Source organism: Girardinichthys multiradiatus, chromosome 8 (genome assembly GCF_021462225.1).
Source record: "Girardinichthys multiradiatus isolate DD_20200921_A chromosome 8, DD_fGirMul_XY1, whole genome shotgun sequence".
Lineage (NCBI taxonomy): Eukaryota > Metazoa > Chordata > Actinopteri > Cyprinodontiformes > Goodeidae > Girardinichthys > Girardinichthys multiradiatus.
Window position 1 is genome coordinate 31,457,084 of NC_061801.1, and position 24,015 is coordinate 31,481,098.

General features: G+C 38.4%; 2 protein-coding genes across 7 annotated transcripts in view; one reads left to right on the forward strand and one right to left on the reverse strand.

Annotated features, from left to right (window-relative positions):
* The window catches only part of LOC124872566 (A-kinase anchor protein 2), a 108,887-nt gene extending 94,734 nt beyond the window's left edge, over positions 1–14,153 (reverse strand). For 4 of the 6 annotated variants that reach the window (XM_047372722.1, XM_047372720.1, XM_047372721.1 and 1 more), the window contains exon 1: positions 13,864–14,153. In XM_047372722.1, coding sequence (XP_047228678.1) covers positions 13,864–13,907 — 44 coding nt within the window. In that variant the 5' untranslated portion in view covers positions 13,908–14,153. The remainder of the gene's footprint in view (positions 1–13,863) is intronic. The other 2 variants (XM_047372726.1, XM_047372723.1) reach the window with 1 other exon arrangement.
* Positions 13,800–24,015, forward strand: part of plppr1 (phospholipid phosphatase related 1) — a 112,316-nt gene continuing 102,100 nt past the window's right edge. Inside the window, exon 1 of the mRNA XM_047372729.1 lies at positions 13,800–13,894. The gene's annotated coding sequence lies outside the window, so the exon portion shown is untranslated. The remainder of the gene's footprint in view (positions 13,895–24,015) is intronic.

The window sequence follows — 24,015 nt, forward strand, 5'->3', positions numbered from 1 at the left end:
ATCCATCACTAATTAGTCAAATTGATTACTGCAACAGTGTCTTCACAGGTCTGCCTTAACAGTCAATCAGACAGCTGCAGCTGATGCAGAACGATGCTACCCGCGTCTTCACTGAAACTAGGAATGTAGAGCACATCACCCTAGGTCTAAAGTCCTTATACTGGCTTCCCATATCTCAAAGAACAGACTTTAAAATACTTGTGTTAGTTTATAAATCATTAATGGCTTAGCACCAAAATACATTAAAGATTTGTTGTTGCTGCATTAACCTTCCTGACCACTCAGGTCTTCTAGGTCAAGTCTACTCTGCATCCACAGAATCAGAACCAAACATGGAGAAGCAGTATTCAGTTCTGATGCTCCACTAATCTGGAGCAAACCTCCAGAAAACTGTAGAAATGCTGAATCCCCGAGTTCTTTTAAATCAAGGTTAAAAACCAGTTTGTTTTGATTGTTCTGTGTAAGCTATTAACTGAAACATCATTAATTTCAGTCCACAGTCCAACTGTTACTTACTTTTATTATGTTTTTTTTTTCCTTTTGTTTTCATTGTGTAAAGCACTTTAAATTGTGTTGTTGCTAAAATGTGCTGTACAAATAAACTTGCCTTTCCTTGAACTTCAGTGATTGTGTAATTTTATTTTATTTTACTTTTTGTTCATTAAAATCACAGTAGGTTTATCCTTGGTTTTTCTATTGCATTTAATTTAGTCTTAATATTTAAAATATCCAATGTGTTTTTTTATTTTGCTGTTAGAATGATTTTTAGTTTCATGATAAACTAAATGTAATCATAATTTCTATCTTTTTTATTTGTTTCATTGACAAACTTTTAAGGTGTTTTTCGTTTGTTTAAAACCTAATGTTTTTTTTTTTTGTTTATATCAGTTTCTGTTCTGTCCAAATTTATGTATGTGTTTCCTCAGTTTTACATTTGTCATGCAGATTTTGTTCTAGTTGTCTAACATTGTTAATTTATTCAATTGAATCTTCATTTTTTGTGTGATTCTTTATTATCGTTTTAACGACTGAAAGCAGAAAGAGTTCTATTTGATTATTTGAAAAGTATTCTGTGTAAATAAAGTGGATGGATGGATGGATTAAATGATTAATCAAATTTCAGTATGATTTTACTGTTCACTGTTGAAAGCCTTAAAGAAAGTGCCATATTTTTAAATTTGGTAGTATACATAGACTTTACCAAATATAAGGAATAAAAACCTGTTAAATTAGTAGCACTTTTTAAAAGTGTATAGTGCAGAAAATTATACTGTTTTTCTGTCCTGCTGTTTATAGAGCAACATTAGGAGTACAACAAGCTGATATTAGCTGGTTAATTAGTCAGGCTACCTGCTCCTGGAGCTTGGTAGCCTGCAATCAGCAGCTTTACAGACATGCCGCTCATAGCCTGCTTTATTTTTAAAAACAATGTTTCCTTATTGATATTAATGAGTGGACCTCTATTGGTTTCCACATCAAACATGTACTGTATGTACTTATGTATGTACTTTGTATTTTTGACTTTCTTGCAATTGATGAAACAGTGTAGTAGCCTTCTTGCTGACCGACGGTGTGCAGCAACAGGTGTGGGAGGCAGAGCCAGAGAACACTCTCTCTGGTCTCTCTGATATTTTCTCTGGAACCTTTTTAAAATGACTAAACCTTTGGAACTGTGTGCGTGAAGTGAAATTGTTCTGGATGGATGAACTTTACCCAGTTAGTACAATAGCTTTTGTTAAAACACAGATTTTCCAAGAGTCCTTGTTTGATCAGGATCTTGTAATGAAAAAATTCTTCACACATGCATTATTAATTATTTATTTTCCATTTTTTTTCTTAGGTTTTAGTCCCAATAATGTCTGCCAAATCCCTTGATCTTCAATCACTAAAATGTGGCCACCTTTCCTCCCTCTTTAAGCCCTTGATTCTGGGGTTAGCTACGCTGGCTGGTCGTCACTGGAGACAACGACATCATTGTTCCTGAGAGTCGCCACAACGAGGCGATGACCTCACTGCGCAGCTAGCCCAATACACCCCTTCTTCCCCCTGCCGCCCAGCCAATCCCAGCCCAGAGGTAATGGCCTCCAGATGTGGAACTAGAGGCAGGAGAACACACACATTAACTCACACACACAAACAGAAAAGTGTAACAACATGCAAAGCAGGAGTAGGAGGCAGAGGCAATGAGCAAATGTGGACAAAGAAAGTGAGTCAAAAAATGTGTGTATTTGTGTGTTGTTTTGTGTGTGATTGTCTCTCATGAATTCAGTGCTCCCACGTTTCAGTTTTCCTACAACAACAAAAATAAAAAAAATAGCATAAACACATGGACAGACCAAACTTCTTTCCTCATATGCTCTGCTGGAGTTTTATTCATTGTGATGCAACACACAGTGGATGTATACTGTACTGTACTGTATGTGTTTCTATCAGTCTGGTAAAAATAACTCCTCCTGTCAATCAGACCTAAATCTGTTCACACTACACTGCAGTGCCAGCATATATTCTTTATGGGAATGAAAATAAAGCTCGCATATGTCAGTTATTAAATTTGAAGGCCTGTTGTAAAGGTTAAGGGGAGGTTAGGTTCGGTTAGGGTTAAGAAAGTAGCAGTTAAGGGGTAAAGAGCACATGTGTGAGAAGGAAAAGAGAGAAAAGAAGGAGAACAAATAAAACAACTCCAGTAGACATATTTCAGGCTATGGACTGCCAGACCTTGATCTCATTTTGTTACTGATGGAGGCTGAGCTATGTCTGAATGTCTTTAACAAAAAAAGCCTTTTTAAATCAAATCTTTTTTATTCTTTCCTTCATTTTAAATATCCACTTCTATTTACATTTTTCATTTTGTGGTTTTCAAACTTAACATAAAGCTTTTAGAATAAGCTAACAAAGGGGTAAAGAAAGATTTTCTTTCATTCAGTCTTGTGTTCTGAGATCTCCTACATATTGAAACCCTGATATTCAAATCCCCATCAAAGGGATATTTGTCTTGCTAAGTACCATGCAAGTGCTTTGACTTTGTCAGTTAAAATAAGCATAATGGATCCTGGATATGATGATATATGCTTTTAGCTTTTAGCCTATTGTTAGCATGTTTGAGACTTTTTAAGTAAGAAAGGAAGAGGTTCTTGAGATGCCCTAATGCGCATGGTGTTCACTAATAAAGACTGCTTGTTGTATTGGCTGACAACACTCAGTTACAACAGCCATAAATAAGCATCCTCTAATTTCTAAACTGTTTATTTGGGGGCCCATTGAGGAGGGGATCAGTGTCAGAGTGAGGGACAAGATTCAAATGGATTGTTAGCACGGAGAATACCACAACTGGCAAATCATTAACCACTAACACTTAGATTGGCATCTGCTTTGGTGGCTTTTACAGTTTTTCTAATCCGTATGGACTGCATTTTATTATCTCTAGTTCAAAACCTAAAACACTGATCAAACCTAAATTAAAATATTACATGCCAATCAAAGATGCAGAAAAACACAGTTTGAGATCAATGAAATCTTATTTCTGTTTGGGAAACATAAAAGGGAGACGTTTCTATGGTTTTTTATGGCATTTGGACCACTTCAGAATTTGATGATATTTTAAACAATATAAAAACTGTTTAGACCAGGACTGCATTATTCTACCCTGAATAGAGATTCTTAAAAATACAGATTTATGTAATATTTACTCCTATGGTTCTCAAACGGTAAAAGTACAAGTACTTTTAGTGGTACTCCGAAGGCTGTTTGCTTTCTCAGTTAATTAAATTGCGCCGCTCAAGGTGGCAGCAGGTTGGAGTAGCTCTGTTACTTTTGATTCTGATTTATTCTTTTTTGGGAACTATTCCTCTTGTGGTGGATACAGTTGATTTTTTTTGGACTACTGTCCACTCCGGTGTCGGATGCTGTGCAGCTTGGAGGATTTTTCTTGATACTTTCTATTTTTGGACATTTGTTATGATGCATTGCCATGGCAACGGGGTTGTTTCTTACAACCGGGAGCAGCTAATTAATATCTCAAAAGCTCAAATAATACTTCAACTACAACCCCAAATCCCTGATGAGTTGAAAAGGAGCAGGAGCTAAGAGAAGAGAGAGAAGGAGGAAGTTCAAACCATCTCTTCCGTCGATTATGATGGGCAATGTGAGATCGTTGGGAAACAAGTTGGATGAACTCCAAGCCCTACAAAGGACCCAGCCAGAGTACCGGGCATGCAGTATCATGTGTTTTACTGAGACATGGCTGCAGGATCATATCCCCGACTCCAGCGTCTCTCTGCCGGGCTTTTTAACCATACGAGCAGACAGAGATTTAAAGAGGAGCGGCAAATGTAAAGGAGGTGGACTGGCAGTATTTGTGAACAACAGATGGTGTCATCCAGGACATGTTACTGTGAAGTGTCATCTCTGCAGTCCAGATATTGAACTGTTGGCAGTAAGTTTTCGTCCATATTATTTACCCAGAGAGTTCACCAGTGTTATTTTGGCAACGGTTTACGTTCCACCTTCCGCTGTTGCCGACACTGCATGTGATGCCATCAGCTCAGTTGTTGCTAAGCTACAGACACAAAACCCCAATGCTTTTGTGGCAATTTCTGGTGATTTTAACCATGCTTCACTCTCTGCTACACTTCCAACGTTTCAACAGTTTGTCAGCTGCTCTACCAGAGAAAACCAAACTTTGGATTTGTTTTATGCAAATGTCAAGGACTCATACATCTCTACAGCAAGACCTCCGCTAGGCAAATCAGATCACAATCTTGTTTTTCTCTGCTCGAAATATAAGCCCCTTGTTCAGAGGCAACCTGTAATAAAGAGGACTGTGAGAAAATGGTCACAGGAAGCTGAAGAAGCTCTGCAAGGTTGCTTTGAGGCTACAGACTGGGACGCACTGTGCCAGCCACATGGAGAGGACATCAATGCCATGACTGAGTGTGTAACCGACTATATAAACTTCTGTGTGGATAACATCATCCCCACCAGAACCGTGAGATGCTTCCCCAATAACAAACCTTGGATCACCAGTGACCTGAAGGACCTGCTTAACAAGAAAAAAAGAGCCTTCAGAGAGGGAGACAGAAAATTATTGAGGAGTTTACAGAAGCAACTTAAAGTCAAGATAAGAGACAGCAAGGAGGTGTACAAGAAGAAGCTGGAGAGCAAGCTCCAGCAAAACAATATCAGAGATGTGTGGACAGGGATGAAGAAGATCACAGGCTTCAAGCAGAAGGATGATCAGACCGATGGACGTCTGGACAGAGCCAATGAACTGAAGAAGCTCAGCATCCTCCTCTCCTGCTCACAGCCAAACAGACATCCCACCCTCCTTTGACCCACAGGACCCACAGCTGTCCAGTAACACCTCACATTTTTTATCTTCCACCTCAGCCCTAGACCCTTCTACATGTTTGCCATCAACCATATCAGAAGATGCTGATGCTTCCTTTGCTTCCCCCTTCCACCTGTGTGTCTCAAGAAGTCAGGTGAAGAGACAACTGGAGAGACTGAATAGGAAAAAGACTGCAGGTCCAGATCATGTCAGCCCTAGAATCCTGAAGGCCAGTGCAGAGCAGCTCTGTGGGATTCTGCAGCACCTCTTCAACCTTAGCCTGGCCCAGAAGAAGGTTCCGGTGTTGTGGAAGACCTCCTGTCTTGTTCCGGTACTGAAGAAAACTCACCCATCAGTCCTCAATGACTATAGACCTGTTGCCCTGACATCTCACATCATGAAGGTCCTAGAGAGACTCCTGTCGGCCCACCTGAGTAAGCAAACAGTAAACCATCAGGACCCCCTTCAGTTTGCTTATCGCTGTGGAGTTGGAGTTGAAGATGCCATCATACACCTGCTTCAACAAACCCACTGTCATCTGGACAAAGCCAGCAGCACTGTGAGGATCATGTTCTTTGATTTCTCCAGTGCATTTAATACAATCCAACCTGATTTGCTTTGTCAGAAACTCCAGAAGACTCAGGTGGAGGCCTCAACAATCTCCTGGATTAAAGACTACCTGACAAATAGACCACAGTTTGTGAGACCGAAGGGTTGTGAGTCTAACCAGGTAGTCAACAGCACAGGAGCACCACAGGGGACTGTACTCTCACCATTCCTTTTCACTCTGTACACCTCAGACTTCCAGTACAAGACAGACTCCGGTCATCTGCAGAAATACTCGGATGATTCTGCAGTCGTGGGGTGGATCAGAGATGGACAAGAAGCTGAGTACAGGATGGTGGTGGACCGCTTTGTGGCATGGTGTGGAAACAATCATCTCATGTTGAACGTGACTAAAACAAAGGAGATGATTGTAGATTTTAAGAGAAACAGGAATAAGTCAAACACTATTTCTATCATGGGAGAAGAAGTGGAGGTGGTGGAGGAGTATAAATACCTCGGTGTTCACCTGGACAACAGACTAGAGTGGAGATGCAACTGTGAAGCCATCTACAAGAAGGGACAGAGCAGACTGTACTTCTTGAGGAAGCTTAGGTCCTTTGGTGTTTGCAGCAAGATGCTGCATATCTTCTATAAGTCTGTTGTGGAAAGTGTGATCTCTTCTACCATCATCTCCTGGGGAAGCAGCATCAGAACCAGGGACTTAAAAAAGCTCAACAAGCTGATAAAAAAGGCTGGCTCTGTTCTGGGGACTCCTCTGGAACCTCTGGAGATCATTGTGGAAAGACGGATTCTTCATAAAATGAAGAACATTATGGAGAACTCTGAGCATCCTCTTCATGAGACTGTCCTACAACAACAGAGTGTCTTCAGTCAGAGGCTTCTTCAGATCTGCTGTAAGACGGAGCGCTACATGAGATCCTTCCTGCCCACAGCCATCAGCATCTACAACGGCTCTTTGAAGAAACCTACATAATATGAGCTATAACAACATTTAATTTCCCTTTGGGATTAATAAAGTATTTTTGAATTGAATTGAATTAAATTAAATCAAACATCTCCTTACTGGAGATTCTATAGAAGTCACTGGATTTCAGAGAGCACATATATGAAAAATATCCACACATGCAGAAAACATTCTTGAAAGTAGACGAGCTGCATGCAGATGAGAGGCAGATGTCATTGCCATCACACTTGTCACCACCTCAGCACTTTCTTTTGGCTCAAACTGTCCTTGAATGTATTATTTTCTTTCTGCTGTAACTAGCATCTCTCCCTTTGTGTTTTTAGATGCATATGTTTTCATGACCCTGCATATTTACTTTTAGGATTTTGGTATTGATTTATTCCTTTCCTTTTAATGGATTAGTGTTTCAAATTGTATCGTGTTGCTTTATATGTAACTGTCCAATGAAAGGAAACAATGGAATGTAAGATGCTGCTAATGTGTTCTTTTTCTTCTGCTTATCTGCAGGAGCAATCCTGGGAGATTTGATATCCATTATTTATCCCTTTAGAACACCTTCAATACTTGCTTGTGTAATAAATAGCACCAGTGAATGGGTCTTCTGTGGCCTCTGCCCTCAACTTCACCACAATACTATCTCATCTTTCTGCTAAATGAATTAAGGCTAACTATTGATGCACAAGTAATGCATGTCACTTTCATGCCTCGATGCACTTTTCTTGCCTGCCTCATGGGTGTGGTTCTTATGAGTGTGCAAAAAACAGCTACTCTGATTTGTCCCTGAAACTGAAAGAGCTTTACAAATATTTGAAGCCAAGTCACAACGTCTATGAAATCACCACAAGTCCTTAAAACGAATCCTCGCAGCATGAGATCAAAATATTTGGTGACAGGTGTGAGATGCCTTTAGATTTTGAATATGCTGCAGAAGGACAAAACCTAACAGGACAGAGAACAAAATAAAAGTGTCTGTTGAAAGGTAAACACACTTTTCCCAACCACAAAATAAACTGATAATTACAGTAAATTGATATCTTAATAGTGAATTTATGTGCAGTCAGGAAGCATTTTCATAAAACGTTTCCACAATATGGCTGCTAAGACAAGCCAATCTTTAAGGTGCCTCATTTGTTTGTCCCAAATCAGCCACAGAGTACGTTTATGTAAATAAAGTAGACTTTTAGTGAGTGAAACCAGCAGTGTTTGTTTTTACGAAGCATTTCTCATTTGCATCTCCACTTCATAACTACTTTCCAGCTCGGCCATACAACTCCTCCCCTGGAGTAGCAGTTTAGCAGGTGACTTTGAGTCAGTATACTGACTCCCCTCTTGCATATATCACCCAGAGGTGGGAAGAAAACATATCAGTTTCAGCTTGAATATGTTTTTTTGAAAAGGGGATGGAATGTAGTTGTCTGTGAACAACATGAAATTAGAGAAACGGATCTGACCTGGAGAGCTCAGCTTACGGCAGACCAGATTCTAAAAGCCAGTTTCAAAGCAAGTTCCTGTCATTTTACAAGTAGCTTAAACATCAATATGTTAGTGGTCACATTTATTTGTGTTAGAGATTCACCAAGGGATCTGGTCTTGTGCCTGAAATTGGATGATTTTTAGCTTTGATTTTAGCTTGATTAACTCTAAGACTGAAACTCAAAAAGACCTTTGTATTAATTGAATGACTTCCGCCAATTTAAACCGACAGTAACATTTTTCCAGGTAGATGCGTCCCTATGTGAAGAAGATCAAACTTACCCTATTTTCAGTACCAGAGTGGTCCTGAAAAAATTTTGTTTTTAGAGATATAATAGAGATATTAAAAGCTATTTAACCTGTTAAGCCCTGATGGATTTTACAACAATTTACACCTGAAATTACATAACTGAAATAAATCAAGTATAGCTCAGAGTTATAAAGTCTAAATCCAAACTTTTGGCTATAAAGTTAAGACATGAGAGAATCTTGTTTCTCATGGCCAACTGAGACTCCTTTAGGTACCTTTTGGCAAACTCCAGGCAGGCTGCCATGTGCCTTCTATTAAGTGGCTGTTGCCTGGCCACCATACAGGCCTGATTGGTGGGTTGCTGCAGAAATGGTTGTCCTTCTGGAAAGTTCTCCTTTCTCCATAGAGTAATGCTGGAACTCTGACAGAATGACCATTGGGTTCTTGGCCACCTTCCTGACTAAGGCCTTTCTCCCTTGATCACTCAGTTTAGACAGCCAGCCAGCTCTAGGAAGAGTCCTGGTAGTTCCAAACTCCTTCCATTTACGAATGATGGAGACCATGGTGCTCATTGGGACCTTCAAAATAGCAAAAATTGTTTTGTATCCTTCTCCTGATTTGTGCTGCAAGGCAATCCTGTCTCAGAGGTCTACAGACAGTTCCTTTGACTTGGTGTTTGTGCTCTGACAACTATGGGACCTTATATAGACAGGTGTGTGTCTTTGCTAATCCTGTCTAATCAACTGAATTTATAACAGGTGTACTCCATTTAGGCTGTAGAAACATCTTAAGGATGATCAGTGAAAACAGTCTACACCTCAGCTCAATTTGAGCTTCATGGCAAAAGTTTTGAATACTTACATAAATGTGATTTCTTAGTCTTCTAATTTTAATAAATTTGCAATAATCTCAAAATCACTTTTTTTTTACATTGTCGTAATGGGGTATTTTGTGCAGAATACTAAGGAAAGAGATAATTTGATACCATTTGGAATATATATATATATACACAGGTGTGAAAAAATGCTGTAAACAAAGAATGCTTTGAAGTGTTAATCACTTACGTTCATCAATCAACAAAATGCAGTGACTGGACAAAAAAGCAATCTTGCCTTCAAAACAGTATTAATTCTTCTAGTTACACTTGCCCACAGTTTATTAAGGAACTGGGCTGGTAGGTTGTTTCAAACATCTTGAAGAACTAACAACAGATCTTCTGTGGATGTAGGCTTTCTCACATCCTTCTGTTCCTTCATGTAATCCCAGACACACACTCCATGATGTTGAGATCAGGGCTCTGTGGGGACCATATTCTTGTTCTTCTTTACACTGAAGATAGTTCGTAATGACTTTGGCTGTACAAAAATTTTGTAGCATTTTGTAAACTGATAAAAATAAACAAGCATCATTTATATTTCTGAAAGCATTCTTTGTTTACAGCATTTTTTCACACCTCCCTAAAATGTTTGCACAGTACTGCACAAATTGTGTAAGAAACTTTTTCAGCAGTTTAGGATCTTCATCCTATTCATTCTGTAATCTCTGCTGTGAATTCAACTATTAACCCCAGATCTAAAGAAAGATAAGCTCAATCAGGCTTCCGGGCAGCTGTCCGTGATTAAAAACATCTTAACGCTGGCATCAGAATACAGAACAATACAGGCTTTAAGCTTTGAATGTTAAACTCCCACTGTCTTTGTATTACTACAGTACTGCTCTCATTACTTCAAGCCAATTCGCAAGCTGGCTGTGGGCAGCTCAGGCACTATGAGTGGGAAACATATTGACAACTGGATGAGTCCGTTTTTTAATCTTAAGAATGAACAGCTGATGAAGTCAACTGCTGACTGATTTCCAGAGATTTCCCCTAGGTTTTGCTCTGTGTATATCTCTTGTAGCATAAAAATAGTGACTTGATCTTGTATCGTCCAATGGATGGATGGGCCAAAATTTTCTTCAGCTGAATCAAAACAAAACTGAAGTAATAATCTTTGGACCAAAGGAAGAGCGTTTAAAAGTTAGCACACAGCTTCAGTTAATACAGCTAGAAACCACCAGTCAGGCTCGAAACCTGGGTGTAGTGATGGACTCAGACCTGAACCTTCAGAGGGACATAAAGACAGTTACAAGGTCGGCCTTCTATCACCTAAAGAACATCTCCAGGATTAAAGGACTAAAGTCTCAGCAGAACCTTGAAAAACTAATTCATGCGTTCATCTTTAGTAGAATTGATTACTGCAACGGTGTCTTCACAGGTCTGCCTAAAAAGTCGATCAGACAGCTGCAGTTGATCCAGAACGCTGCTGCCCGTGTCCTCACTAGAACTAAGAAAGTGGAGCACATCACCCCGGTTCTAAAGTCCTTACACTGGCTCCCTGTAGCTCAGAAAATAGACTTTAAATACTTCTGTTAGTCTATAAATCACTGAATGGCTTAGCACCAAAATAAATTACAGACTTGTTGTCGGTATATGAACCACCCAGACCTCTCAGGTCTTCTGGCTCAAATCTACTCTGCATACCCAGAACCAGAACTAAACATGGAGAAGCAGCTTTTAGTTCTTATGCCCCACTAATCTGGAATAAACTGCCAGAAAACTGTAAAAGCGCTGGAACCCTAAGTTGCTTTAAATCAAAATTAAAAACTTATTTGTTTAGAGTGGCTTTTGAATGTGCTATCTAAACATAATTAGTTAGATTTTCAGTCCAATTTTCCTTTCACTTTCTTATCCATCATTCTATTCTCTTTATTTAAAATTTTTTTTTACTATCTTTGTTGTTTGATTCTCTGTATCATTGTAATGTTTTTCCTCGTGTACAGCGCCTTGAGTGCCTTGTTGTCTTTTTTATTAGATATGTGTATATTGTACATTGTAAATTTGTATATTCTGTAATGCAGAATATTGCATTGTACATTGAATATTGTACATTGTAAATTGTAAATTGTAAATTTGTATATTCTGTAATGCAAAAACAGAACAAAAGAGCAAAGTGTACCGGAGGCAAATTCCTTGTTTGTATGTACGAACTTGGCAATAAAGTTGATTCTGATTCTGATTGTTGCTGAAAAGCACTATATAAATAAACCTGACTTGACTATTACTGATTAAACTTTGACAGAATACAATTACTAAGTTTTATCTCTATCATTGAAGGATTTACTGTTTTTTGAATAGAACTAACGTCAGTTTTTGCTCTTCTTGTATTTGTTGTTTCATTATGCATCAAAAGTCTTAATAAACATTAAGCTTCCCCTTTTTGTCAATTTACAACCATACAATTATATTTATTTTAATGAGATTTTAAGTGACAGACCAAAACAAAGTAACATATAGTTACTGTAAAGGCAGCAAAAATATGCATATGTTTGATTTTGTTTTTACAAAAACTGTCATGCATTGGTATTTATCCCACTTTACTCTGATACCCATAAACTAAATGTAATTTGCCATATCTGATTAGCAAATAGAGTACACCTGTGTATAATTTTTTAAAAAATGCAAAACACAATGTGTGGCAGAAAACCATCACCCTGAACACACCATCCACACGGTGATGCATCATGTTGGCAGCATCATGTGTTATGATTTGGGGTTGTTTGGTTTTTGGTTGCAGGTTTTTGAATCATGCTTCTGTTTATTATTTTCCTGGTCATGCTTTAGTTTTTATCTTCTAGTTCATGTTTTGTCAAGTTAGGTTTTTGGATCTGGTTATGCTTTAGTTTCATGTTTTTCTAGTTATGTTTCTATTAGTTTGTATTCAAGAGTCTCTTTTCTGCTCTAGCCACATTTTGTTCTCTCCTGTCTGTTTTCAATCATCTTAATTCGGTTCACCTGCACCTAGCATTCAGTCTCCTCGTTTCACCAGGTTCTTGCTCCATACATACACATCTGTTCTGTTCATTCCTTGCGGAAACATCACAGTTCATCTGTTTATGCCAAGCCTGTTCTGTCAAGCCCGTTTTGCCTAAGTTTTCCATGCCTACATCTGCAACTACCTGTCTGCCTGCAAGTTTCTTTTTGGTTATTAAATCTTTTTTCAACTCACCACGCCACGTTGCTTCCTGCTTGTCTGCATTCTGGGGTCCTCCGCCATACCCGCCGTGACATCATGCTGCAGGAATGCCTTTCTTCAGCATGGACAAGGAAGCCGGTTCAGGTTGATGGGAAGATGGATGAAGCCAAATACAGGGAAATCCTGCCATACTTTTAAGATATTTAATAGTAAAAAACACTGAAATCCTTTTTCTTGTGCTTTCATTTTTCAACAACCAAACATGCACCTGCACCTGGGTACAACCCAACATTTTGTTTTATTAAAGGTTTCAATTTCTTGTGTTGCATTCTTCGTTAATTTGCTATATTTTCTGAAATAATTTAACTCTTTTCTAGTTATACTGAAAAATCAGAACTTTTTATAGTAGTACCACATGCACCCAGTCACACTTACACATTCATATACCAGCACACAGATCAGTAGGCAACATAGCCTTAAGTGCCTTGTCTAGAGGCACATTAAAATGTCAGGAAGCTGGAATTGAACCCATAACTTTCTGATAGCGAGACAACTACCGACTAAACCAGAGTTGCCCCAGCAAGGCAACTTATTTTTCACTCCAGAGTGTTTAGGTATTAAATTCACTTTCAACAAGCAAAGCATATTTTGGGTAGATTAATTATTGCAACAACAAATAGAGGCGACTTTTGAAGGTTACTGATTACCCATAATACAATTTAGCTTTTTTTATAAATTTTATTATATTATATTATATTATATTATATTATATTATAAAAACTCCCACACTGTTGAAGAGGTGGACTGCAGCATGGCGGACTGTGCTGACACAGAAAGACAGGACCAGCCCGCTGCTTCCCCATAAATACCGCACCAAACACCTGCAGTATATATAGCAGTATGTACAGATGTGCATAAATGCTGATGTTGCAAAAGAATAAGCAGGTCTCACTATTGAGAGAAAGTGATGCAAAAACAAATAATGCATCCAGAGTGTGGCCTCAGAGGTTTGGTGTGCAGCGAGGTGAGACATTTGTGGGGGGAGCTGTGAGGGTGACTGAAAAAAGAGAGGGATGCAGTGAGGAGAGGGAGGAGTGTACAGGGTGTACCGCGTGTCCCCGCTCCAGTCATGACTGAGCTGCAGCCTCACCATGACGGAGCTCCCGTTCCCATGACAACCCACCCTGTCACATGGAGGGATGCGGACAGGGAGAGGAGTGATGGCGGGGAGCAGACAGAGATGTAGAGATAAAGAAGAACATCTACTCACGGGGCTTTGGCAGTGCCGTTCCTTTGCAAAGGTGCGTCTGACATGTCTGCAGCAACCCGCCTCCCTCTGCTGTCTTCCCTTTCTCCTCGCCCTTTACTTGCACTTCTGTCCCCTGGTGTCCTTTTGACAGAGTTGTGTCCTCCTCTTCCTTATCTTTCTCCTCTCCTTCTTTTCCTCCTCCCTTCCCACCTCCTTATCTCCTCCTCCTTCTCCTCCTGCCTTTTTGGTGTGTGGTAGCTATGGATATGACAGAGCAGCAGCTGCTGCTGTGGCTGCATCACCCTGCTCCACTAGCAGGAAGGGATGGGAGGAAGCATGTTACTGTGTGTGCACATGTGTGTGTGAGTGAGAAAGAGAGAGATAAAGAGAGACAGAGAGAGAGAGAGAGAGAGAGAGAGAGGAGGAAACATGAAATATAAATATATAACTTCAGATGAGGCTTTCCAAATAAGTGAAAAAAATGACAACAGAAATTCAGAAGACCAGAGAAGGGAGGAAAAAATAGCGGAGGTGAGTGTGGACAGAAATAGAAAATAGCCAAAATGCAGCAGAGATACAGAAGCAAATAGAGGCTTTAGGGAATTACTCGATAATGAAAGTAGTGGCCAACCTTTCCCTTCTGAGGTGAAGGGGACTTTCTTTCAAAGAGGAAGAGAGGAAACATGGTCTTTATATAATATAAAATATGAAAATGGTGAATTTTAAAATGTCTTTAAACTAAAAAGTGGTAATTTTGTTACAGACAGCAACTACATTATTATGACTGAGCTTAGCAAACATCTATTATTTTTAGTATTTACGGTACATTGTTTTTTTGCAGCACTTGAGGCCTTTATTTTTCATTTTTTTCCAACAGTAGGTAGACAGGAAAGAGGGCAAAGATAGGGGGAGATATTCTGCAAAGGTCACCAGGTCTGGGACTCGAACCCAGGGCAGCCAAACCAAAGACTATAGTCTTTGCACATGGTCGCACGTTGAACCCCTACACCAACCACGCCATGCCTGTGGTTTTGTAAAGACAGCTGTTTATATTTTCTCAGTTGACAAAGAGATTTTCTATGTTTATTCCTCATTGTTGGAGCTTAACTTTTTTAGGTAAATTAGGATTACCAAAATTATTTCTATTTTCTAAATACCAGAAAATAGAAATAGCTATGTTAATACTGCTTTTTTCAAATTCAGAAATTGCCATACAATTACTATGCTTTTAACAATTTGGGAAACCCCAGATGTGGATATGATTTTTTTGTAAGCACCTCATTAGTTAATTTACAAAATGACAGAAAAATAGTTAATTTTAGGCATATCTGTGAATGTATTTTAATGCAGCATCTCAGCTTATTTGTGAAATCGTGACAAAACTTTTTATCAGCTAAGATATTAGAAAGAAAATCAACAACCTCAACAATACCTAAAGGTGCTGTCTTTATTGGTTCAATTATATTCAAATAAAAAGAGCTTTGCGTGTTATCATTCATTTCCGAAATGAGGTCAGTTCTGTGTCCTAAAGATGAAGGTTTTTTGGTGTCAAAAGTGAGTGTCAACACCAGACCATAAAGAAAAGATATTGTGAAGATGCTGTCTGGAGCTGCGAAAAGAGTGTCTGTATCCACAGTAAAACGAGTCCTGAACTGAGTCGGGGAGGAAATAGCTATCACTCCAGAAGCAATATAAAAAAGACAGATTGTAGTTTGCCAATGCCACAGATTACAGATCCACTTGTACCACAAAATACAATAATTTAAAATGAAAAGGCTACAGTTTTTTTTTGTTCTGATGGATCCAAATTTAATAGTTATGGTTAAATGGTTTAAACATCAATCAAGAGGTTTGATTGAGGTTCAAAGAAAAGGGGCAGAAAGAGAGAGCCAAATAATCTCTTGTTAATATTTCTAACCTAAGGATGTTGACCTATGTCATTTTGATGAGGGTCCAGGCTCTCTATTGATGCAAAAATTACAAGAACTGTTGCAATAATATCCCAAAGTCCTTTAAAATGGGGCTATACCTAAGACAAAAGATTGCAGTACACTGTAGGCTAAAGGCTTGAGGCATATTATCTATTTTCTTTATTAAATTCCAGCAAGACTCCAGTCACTACTGAAAGTGAAACCTGCTGAAAGCTGTTTAGTCTGTGGGATCTGGCTGCAAGAAGCTCTGCAGTGTTTTTATGGGGTCTGTAACCTGCTGGCAGAGTACTTATCTGCAGTGATTGCAAGGTAAGGGGAAAGGCAAAGACCAGCTGTCTGTTTTTTTCTTTTTATTATGACTTCCAGCCCTACTCTTTTTACATGCTGTCCATCAGTTTAGCTCCTTGTTTTTATTGATATTTTCTGCAACAATCACGGTTTCCCACTGTCTTTCCTTCTTTACTCTCAGTTCGATCCACACCACAGAGGTCATGTCTCATAAAAGTTTCAACATGTTTTACATTCCTCGTGGTCTCATATTTATGTTTACACTTTTAACAAGTTCTCTTCAACATATTCCCCCCCTGCGTGTGGCCTCTTGTCTATCTCAGTTTCCCTTCTTGACAGTCCATGTTGAGCCTGTGGTTATCATGTTGCTTGGTATGCCAGTTATTCAGAGGCGCTCGCCGGGTTTTGGTGGTGACCTTAAATGGGCATCACACATGCACATTCTACCCTCCAAATATTCTCTGTCACACACACACATTCTGACTCTGCAGGTTGTGTTACAAGATAGCCAGGAGCTGATTAGTCATTTGAAGTGTATAACAAAGCCTTTGTGAGCTGTAATTTAATAGACTGTTAATATAAGAATTCCAACACACAAACTTCACAGCATGTGTGAGAGCTACACAATTTGTTCTTTGACAAACAGGGGAGAATTCATTTTTTACATTGACTCATTGAATTATATTTGCTATTTTATAGTAATAAAAAGACTTCTGTTTGTTAACCTCCAAGCGTTTTGGCTTAGTTTGTTCAATTTTTTAATTTTGTTTTTATCTTTTTTGGCACTAGTGGCCTTTATTGACAGTTACCAGACAGGAAATGGGCAGAGAGAGAAGGGGGGAAGACATGAAGCAAATGTCACAGGGTCGAAAAATCGAACCCAGGATGGGTGTGTCGAGGACTATAACCTCTATATATGGGGTGCCTGCTGTACCGCTACACCATGCAACGACCCATTATAATGTTTTAACCGAAATCAAAAGCAATTTTCACATCTTTACTGTACTTTTTAAGTTCAGTGTCCGTTACATTTTATTAGTAATCCATTACTTAGGATTACTCAGTTTCTCTGTGGTTTAAATATAACCTGATCCAGATCCTCTTTTCTCTTAGCCTTCAAACAGTTACTCGAGCTTTAAACTTGAACTGCTTAAATAGCTTTGTCTTTAAGTTTCACATCAGTAAGGTCTTGATTTGTGGGACAATGGACCTTGACTAGAGGAGTCCCATGCAGTGCCCACGCCTCTTCTATGTTTAGTCCCGTCCTGCACCTCAATTTTAATACACTACAGACACTTAAGGCTTTGGGGTTGGGGTGGGGGAGACACTGCTTTCAGTAAGCAGTGGGGTCTCGCTGTGGGCCTCTGGAGCCGAGTCCACCTGTCCTTTGCTGCTCTTGGGTGCAGTGTGTTGCAGGCCTTCTACCATTCTTGCCACTGTAACAACTGTGCACCTCCATTTGACAAAGTCACTGACATATTCCCACTCAACACAAACACACTTTGACAGAACACCCACCCATGTACCGCCACACAAACAATCCCAATGGTTAAAGGTCAAACAAACACAGGTTACTAGTCTGTCAATGTACCCTGCTCAATTTGATGCTGGATCTACTCTTGATTTAATAAGTCAATCATGCAATTAGGATTCCTTCTTATAGAGCAAATCTGTCCTGACAGATTAGACAACCATCTTCTCTGTGTCCTGTCACAGCATTTCAGGTATGCTGTAACAGGACATGCGAAAAGAGTACATAGGGACCCTGGGAGAAACATAATTACCTCATGCCCACCATTAGGTACTGTGGAGGATCTATGATTAGATCTGTCTTTTAAAGGCCCTGGCAACCTTATTAGCATTCATGGCATCCTGAACTATTTGAAACACCTGGACATTTGAAAAAGAATTAGGTTGCCTCAAACCCAAAAATTAAAAATGGTTGGTCACAAGGTCTTTTGGCAGGATAATGATCCAAAAAATATGGCCAAATTAAACAGACAGGTTCACCAAAATTAACACTCTTCTAAGGAACTTTTAAAATCCAGACCAAAATACCAGAAAACCTGTAAACAAAAGAGAAGAGAGCATAAACAGAAAAGTGATACTAAGTGTGACACAGGCGATTTCATTAAAATAAGTTTTTTTAAATGAGTAAAGATACTGAAAGCATCATGAGATTTAAAAAAATATATATATATCTTTATGCGTGAAATTTTGTTACCTGTAAACGATTTTATTTAAATTCATTTTGAGGCTTTTCAAGCATTTTTACCAGGAATGTCAATAGCGGAAGCGAGGGGAATTTACACATTTTAACTATCAGCTGATAGTTATAAATAAATGCTTTTCTTTGCAGCTACTAATTAGAGTAAATCACAGAGAGATTCAGAAATTATTTTAGCAGAGAAAAGCTATGGAAAGGCAAGAGTTCTGACAAGTTTCATCAGTTATTTGAGCTATTTATTTGAGGAGATATCTCTGGATGCCCACAGCTGATTTGAGATGCTTCAGAAATCTGTCAAATGTAGACAATTGATTATAAGCATATTAAGATAATCTTCCCAAGAATAAATTTTCTTTAAGCCGAGCTCATTGTCTTTGTTTGTTCAGGATATGTGATGTTTTCTGCTCTTTCTGCTTTAACACTGACAGTAGGGAGCTTTACTCAGAACTCAGATAAAGAGACATGACAACTATCTGGCAGAAAGACAGGTGACAAACCCTGCAGAAAAACCTGTCTGACAGAAATGATGAAAGAGGCGTTAAATATATAGCAGCTGAATGAATTGATGTCTTCTTTCTGGGCATACACAATTACAAGTAGCATGGGAAAGTTAGTTAATTAGAAAGTGCTGGTAGTGTAACACAGTATGGATGGTTGTACCTGGGGTGTATGTTGAAATTCAGCTGACTTCTGCCATCTTGTGGGCATAAAAAGCCAGTAAAACATTACTAGTAGATCCAACACTGCGGTATCGACATGGAGATGTTATTGCATCATGTATTTATTAATAGAAGTGGTGAAATGGTCATCAGCACGTAGGAAACGTCTAGGTGATGAGCATGTTAAACTGAAATGCTTACTATAGCATTCTGGAGAATCAAACAGGAACTCCATCAAAGTGTATGGATGGGCCAGCATTAAAAGTATTGCCAATAGGTTTTAACAATCTATTCAAGGTAAAAAAAACAAAAACAAAAAAACAAAAGTGGTACTATTTTATTTATCATTCTTTCTGATCTGTTATTCTATATCTGTTGCTGCCGTGCTAAATAAGATAAATTAGCCACATTGTTTTAATAAATTAAATTGCATAATGAATAGTTACTGTGACATAGTCATAAATCTTTATCTAATTGGATAGGGACAAAGTACCGGTAATTATACTTGCAATGACAGCAGACATCCAGTAGATGTCACTGCTTATCATATTTTAAGGTAAAAACAAGTTATTGCAAGTTTTGAAGTTGTTATAAAAGAGAATAGCTTATAGTATATTTATGTGAAGACTTTAATCTGTGTAATGGTTAGTTATAAATATATTTCTGTGTTTAAGGTTCCTACATTTTGTATAGGATTTTATTTTATTCACTCCATACCTTCTCAGAAAAGAATTATCTGTGCATAACTCAACTACAGTTACCTTAAATGGAGGCTAAAACACAGTGAATAATACAAATATCGAGAACACAGAGCATTATAGAATATAAATTCTTTACATTTAGCAATATTTTCAAAGCTGTCAACATGGAACATAATCAACTATTACTGGATTAAAATTAAGTCATTTTACAGAGAAGCATAAATTTGTATCTATCTGTAGCAGGTGGAGCTTAGTGTGGTTTGAGATTCCTGCTATTTTTGGTGGACTGAACACCAAACTGGGCCCACTGTTCGCTGACATCTACAATCTGAGGTCAACTACATTAAATTCATTTAACTAAGGAGACACAAAGATGCCTATCTGAAAAGAAGGGCATGGAAAATGTCAAAACTCTGGTCTAAGGAAGGATCTAAATAAATTCTGCAGGATTTATATACTAAGAAGCAAAGTAGTGTCTAACATGGCAGATGCTCTCTTCTAGGAAGAGGTAACTCCTTTCATTCCATTTCCTCTTGTATACAACATACAGTTTTTATTAACTATGCAGTTTTTTACAACAGAGGTGCCAGAACACATTCTTACATACTGTAGCATACTGGATCATACAAAGTGACAAACTGAAATGCCTCTCCTATTTGCCTTACTGGGATTTGGTGACCTGTAGCACCTAAATTAGTTTTTTCAGCATTTTTTCTCATTTATGAAAATACTTTTTTCTCTCCAAGTCAAAGATGTTGATGTACTTTAATACAGTGTAGCCATCTTTATGTTACGTTGTAAAGAAAAACAGATTTTGATGACTGATAAATGCAAACACTAAACTACAGTACAGTAAAAAAATAATCATCATAGACGTCAGATACATAAAATACAATGCCTCAAAAACCTTTTTAATTATTATTAATTAAGAACACATGGGCCTAAAAGTATCGAGTGCATTCATTCATTTCAGTCTGTAGTCTAACTTTTCTTTATTTTCTTTACTTTTCTTTACTTTCCTTTATCATGCCACTGCAATGTACATCTTTCATCAAATAAAGCACTATATTGTCTTGATGCTGACATGTGCTATACAAATAAACCTCGCCTCGTGCAGGAATTGTGGACTTTTGTAAAGGCTATGCAGTAGTAATGTTAGGAGTTTTGGTTAGTTAAAAATTTTTATTTCTTGCAATGGTGCTTACGTAATTGGATTTAGAACTAAATGTTTAGAAGTAAAATGAAACAACCATAAGTAAGAAAATTAGTGTTTCAGTTTAATACCAGTGTTTGATGTCAGCCCGAACAAAACATACTGCAACTATAAATTTTTCATAAGGCCGAGAAGAAAATGTACAACTGTATGACCCACTTTAGCTGTGAAAATAAGTTTGTTTACCACAGTGGTTATGAACAATTTATGAATATCCCAGTCGTGACTTTGATGAAGATGAAGGATGCTGACATCCTCCTTGTCAGAAAAAAACTGATTAAAAGAAATTAAATATTCAACAAAAGAGCTCAGTTCCCCTTTCAGGGCAGGTACACACACAAGTCAGGGTTACTGGTAATTATGGCACTTCAGTTTAACTTAGTCTGCTGTCAAAATGACATCCGTATGACATGAAGTTTGGAGATTTTTCAGAGTTTAAAGTTTATTATCGCGATAATTTATAACATGTAAATGAATAAGCCCAGTACAAATGCAATTATGTAGTAATTTAACCTTTCTGATAAATGCAAATACTGTCCATATAAAAATAGTCTGTGAGAATGTGTAGACAATGTGTAGATACAGTTTACAAATGGTCATAATGGCCATGGAGGCCATGATTATAATGGACTTTTAATAATGTATTTGAATCAATATTTTTGATAGAATGAATGTATATAAATCAATATATTTTACATCTAGAATTTGATGATTATAAATTATACTTGTAGGTGATAATACTTGCATATGCTCCTGCTAATATTTGGTCAGTGTTCGTTACCTTTTTCTTTGTAAGTTGCACCTCGACAAAAATGTATACCAAGTCCTTAATTTGCCTTTCTTTTGCCTGTAGGATATCAGTGAACAGTTTTTAAACTCCAGTTCTGCAACTTTGAGATGTGCTTTTGTTTAAACACAGCTAAATTAAATAATTAGGTTATTAGCAAAACTCCATAGAACTGAGGATAAAATTTAAGCATCAAAATTTGCAGTACTCTGGCTCACAAGGACTGGAGTTTGACACCTCTGAAGTAGAGTCTTCCTTCAGATGTTGGAGATCAAACAGCATTTGGGAGTGAAGCATCATTTGTCACATGACTTGATGCCAAAGCAAAAGGGGGACTTACCAGAGACTCCTTGGTCAGCAATGTCTGTCCACCAGCTTGGACCCAAAGTAGCCATCTTATCGACTGGTGTGCTGAATGACCCACCACCTTATTGTTTCAGGATCTTGTTCCTCTTTTTGTTTTGTCTTGTCTTTGCTGTATATCCCAGTGATAAATAATAAAATCACTGTGCAAAAAGAAAAATCTGTTCAATCTGTTAGTTCTGAGGGTTTGGTTTTACACTATGCCTTCAGGTGATATTCTTATGTATAAAGCAAAGCTGATGGCACCATAGTCAAGTTAAAGCAAGGGTAGATGCAAAGGCCTACATTGCCAATATGGGTCCTAAAGAAAGTGATGAGTTGTGCTAGCTTCACTTTCTTCACTTAAAAACAGAATTGTTTAGTTCAAAGTTTACAAAGTGTCAGGTTTTTTATGGATGGATGGATGGATGGACCATAAATAAGCAGTTGTCGTGTTATAATCTCAAGCAGTTTTTTTCCCATATCTATAAAAAGAAAGCACCTTCAAGCTCTGGGAAATCCAGTAGTTCGAAGGACGAGGTAGAACATTGTGTGAAGACCTCTCTGCTCAGAGAGGGGAGGAGGTTTCCAAGTGCAGATAGTACAGTGGCATTGTGTGTATATATGCACAAAGTAAATGTTGGTTTTGTGGGTTTAATGTATTCATATCTGTATGCTTTTGCCAGTTAGTTAAGATGTGTGTGTGTGTGTGTGTGTGTGTGTGTGTGTGTGTGTGCATGTGTGTGTGTGCATGTGTGTGTGTGCATGTGTGTGTGTGTGCGTGTGTGTGTGTGTGTGTGTGTGTGTATGTGTAAAACTGTGGCACTCAAAATGAAGGCCAGGGCCCCCGAGACAAATGTGTCCGCTTACCGGCTTGGTTGCCATGACGACAGGGGGATGGGAAAGGCTCTGTTGGAATTGCCATCAAAATGGAGAGCGGTGAGCCACTGCATGCCTGCACATGTACACAATGTATTCACATGAGGACAAAGCACTTGTAAAACACCCATGACCACAGTGAGCATGAATAAATGACATCTACTAACATGCCTATACTGTTGTTTTAGTGGTTAGCAAATAAAATGAGTGGGTTGTTGTAATGTGCAATCCTCAGTCCTTGCCACAACTATGTTTCACAACTAATACAGTGCTGCGAAAAACTATTTCTCCCATACAGATTCCTAATACAGATGATCAATCAAATTGTAATATCCCAAATAGATTAAAAAGTCAGTTTTCAAACTATTTCATTTATCAAAGAAGAAAAGTTATTCAAACAAACCAGGCACTAGTGAAAATATAATTTAGCCCATGTTAGGACAGCATTTGGACAGCTGAGTTTAATTTCACTAGACACACCCAGGCCTAATCGATACCAGACTTGGAGAAGTTGAAAAAAATCACTTAAAAAAATCTGTTCGGCAAGATGAAGGAGCCCAAAATGTCTTAAAATAAAAGACGCCATGTTTGATCTAAAGAAATTCAAGTACTGTTATGAAAAGCAGATTTTGGGAATCCATGAAACTACAGTAAGCAATGTAATCCACAAATGGAGACATCGTGGAACCACAGTGAACCACTGGGAGAGCCATTATCCAGTGATGGAGAAAACATGGAACACTGGGGAACGTTCCCAGGACTGGTCGGCACTACCAAAATTACTCCAAATGCTCATTGACGACTCATCCAGAACTAGCACTGATTGGAAGAAAAAAAAAGCTTTTAAGTTTCCAATCAGGAATTGCTTTTAACTAGGTCCTGCTGTCTCACCTGTACCATAGCTGACATTGTATAACCCTTTAGGTTCTTATGATTGCCTGTAGAACACCACAGAGCAGGAGGTGTGTGTGTGTGGGGGGGGGTGCTCTTCTACAAATAATATTCAGAAAGGCAGTCTACTCAGTGCATTGGATTGTTGTCACAGAACTTGTATAAAGATCTATCTTTCTAATTTAGGTTGCTCCTCCCACCAACTGTCGTCACAATCTCTGGCAGTGAAGGAAAATGTCTCAGCTAGTGTGTCTT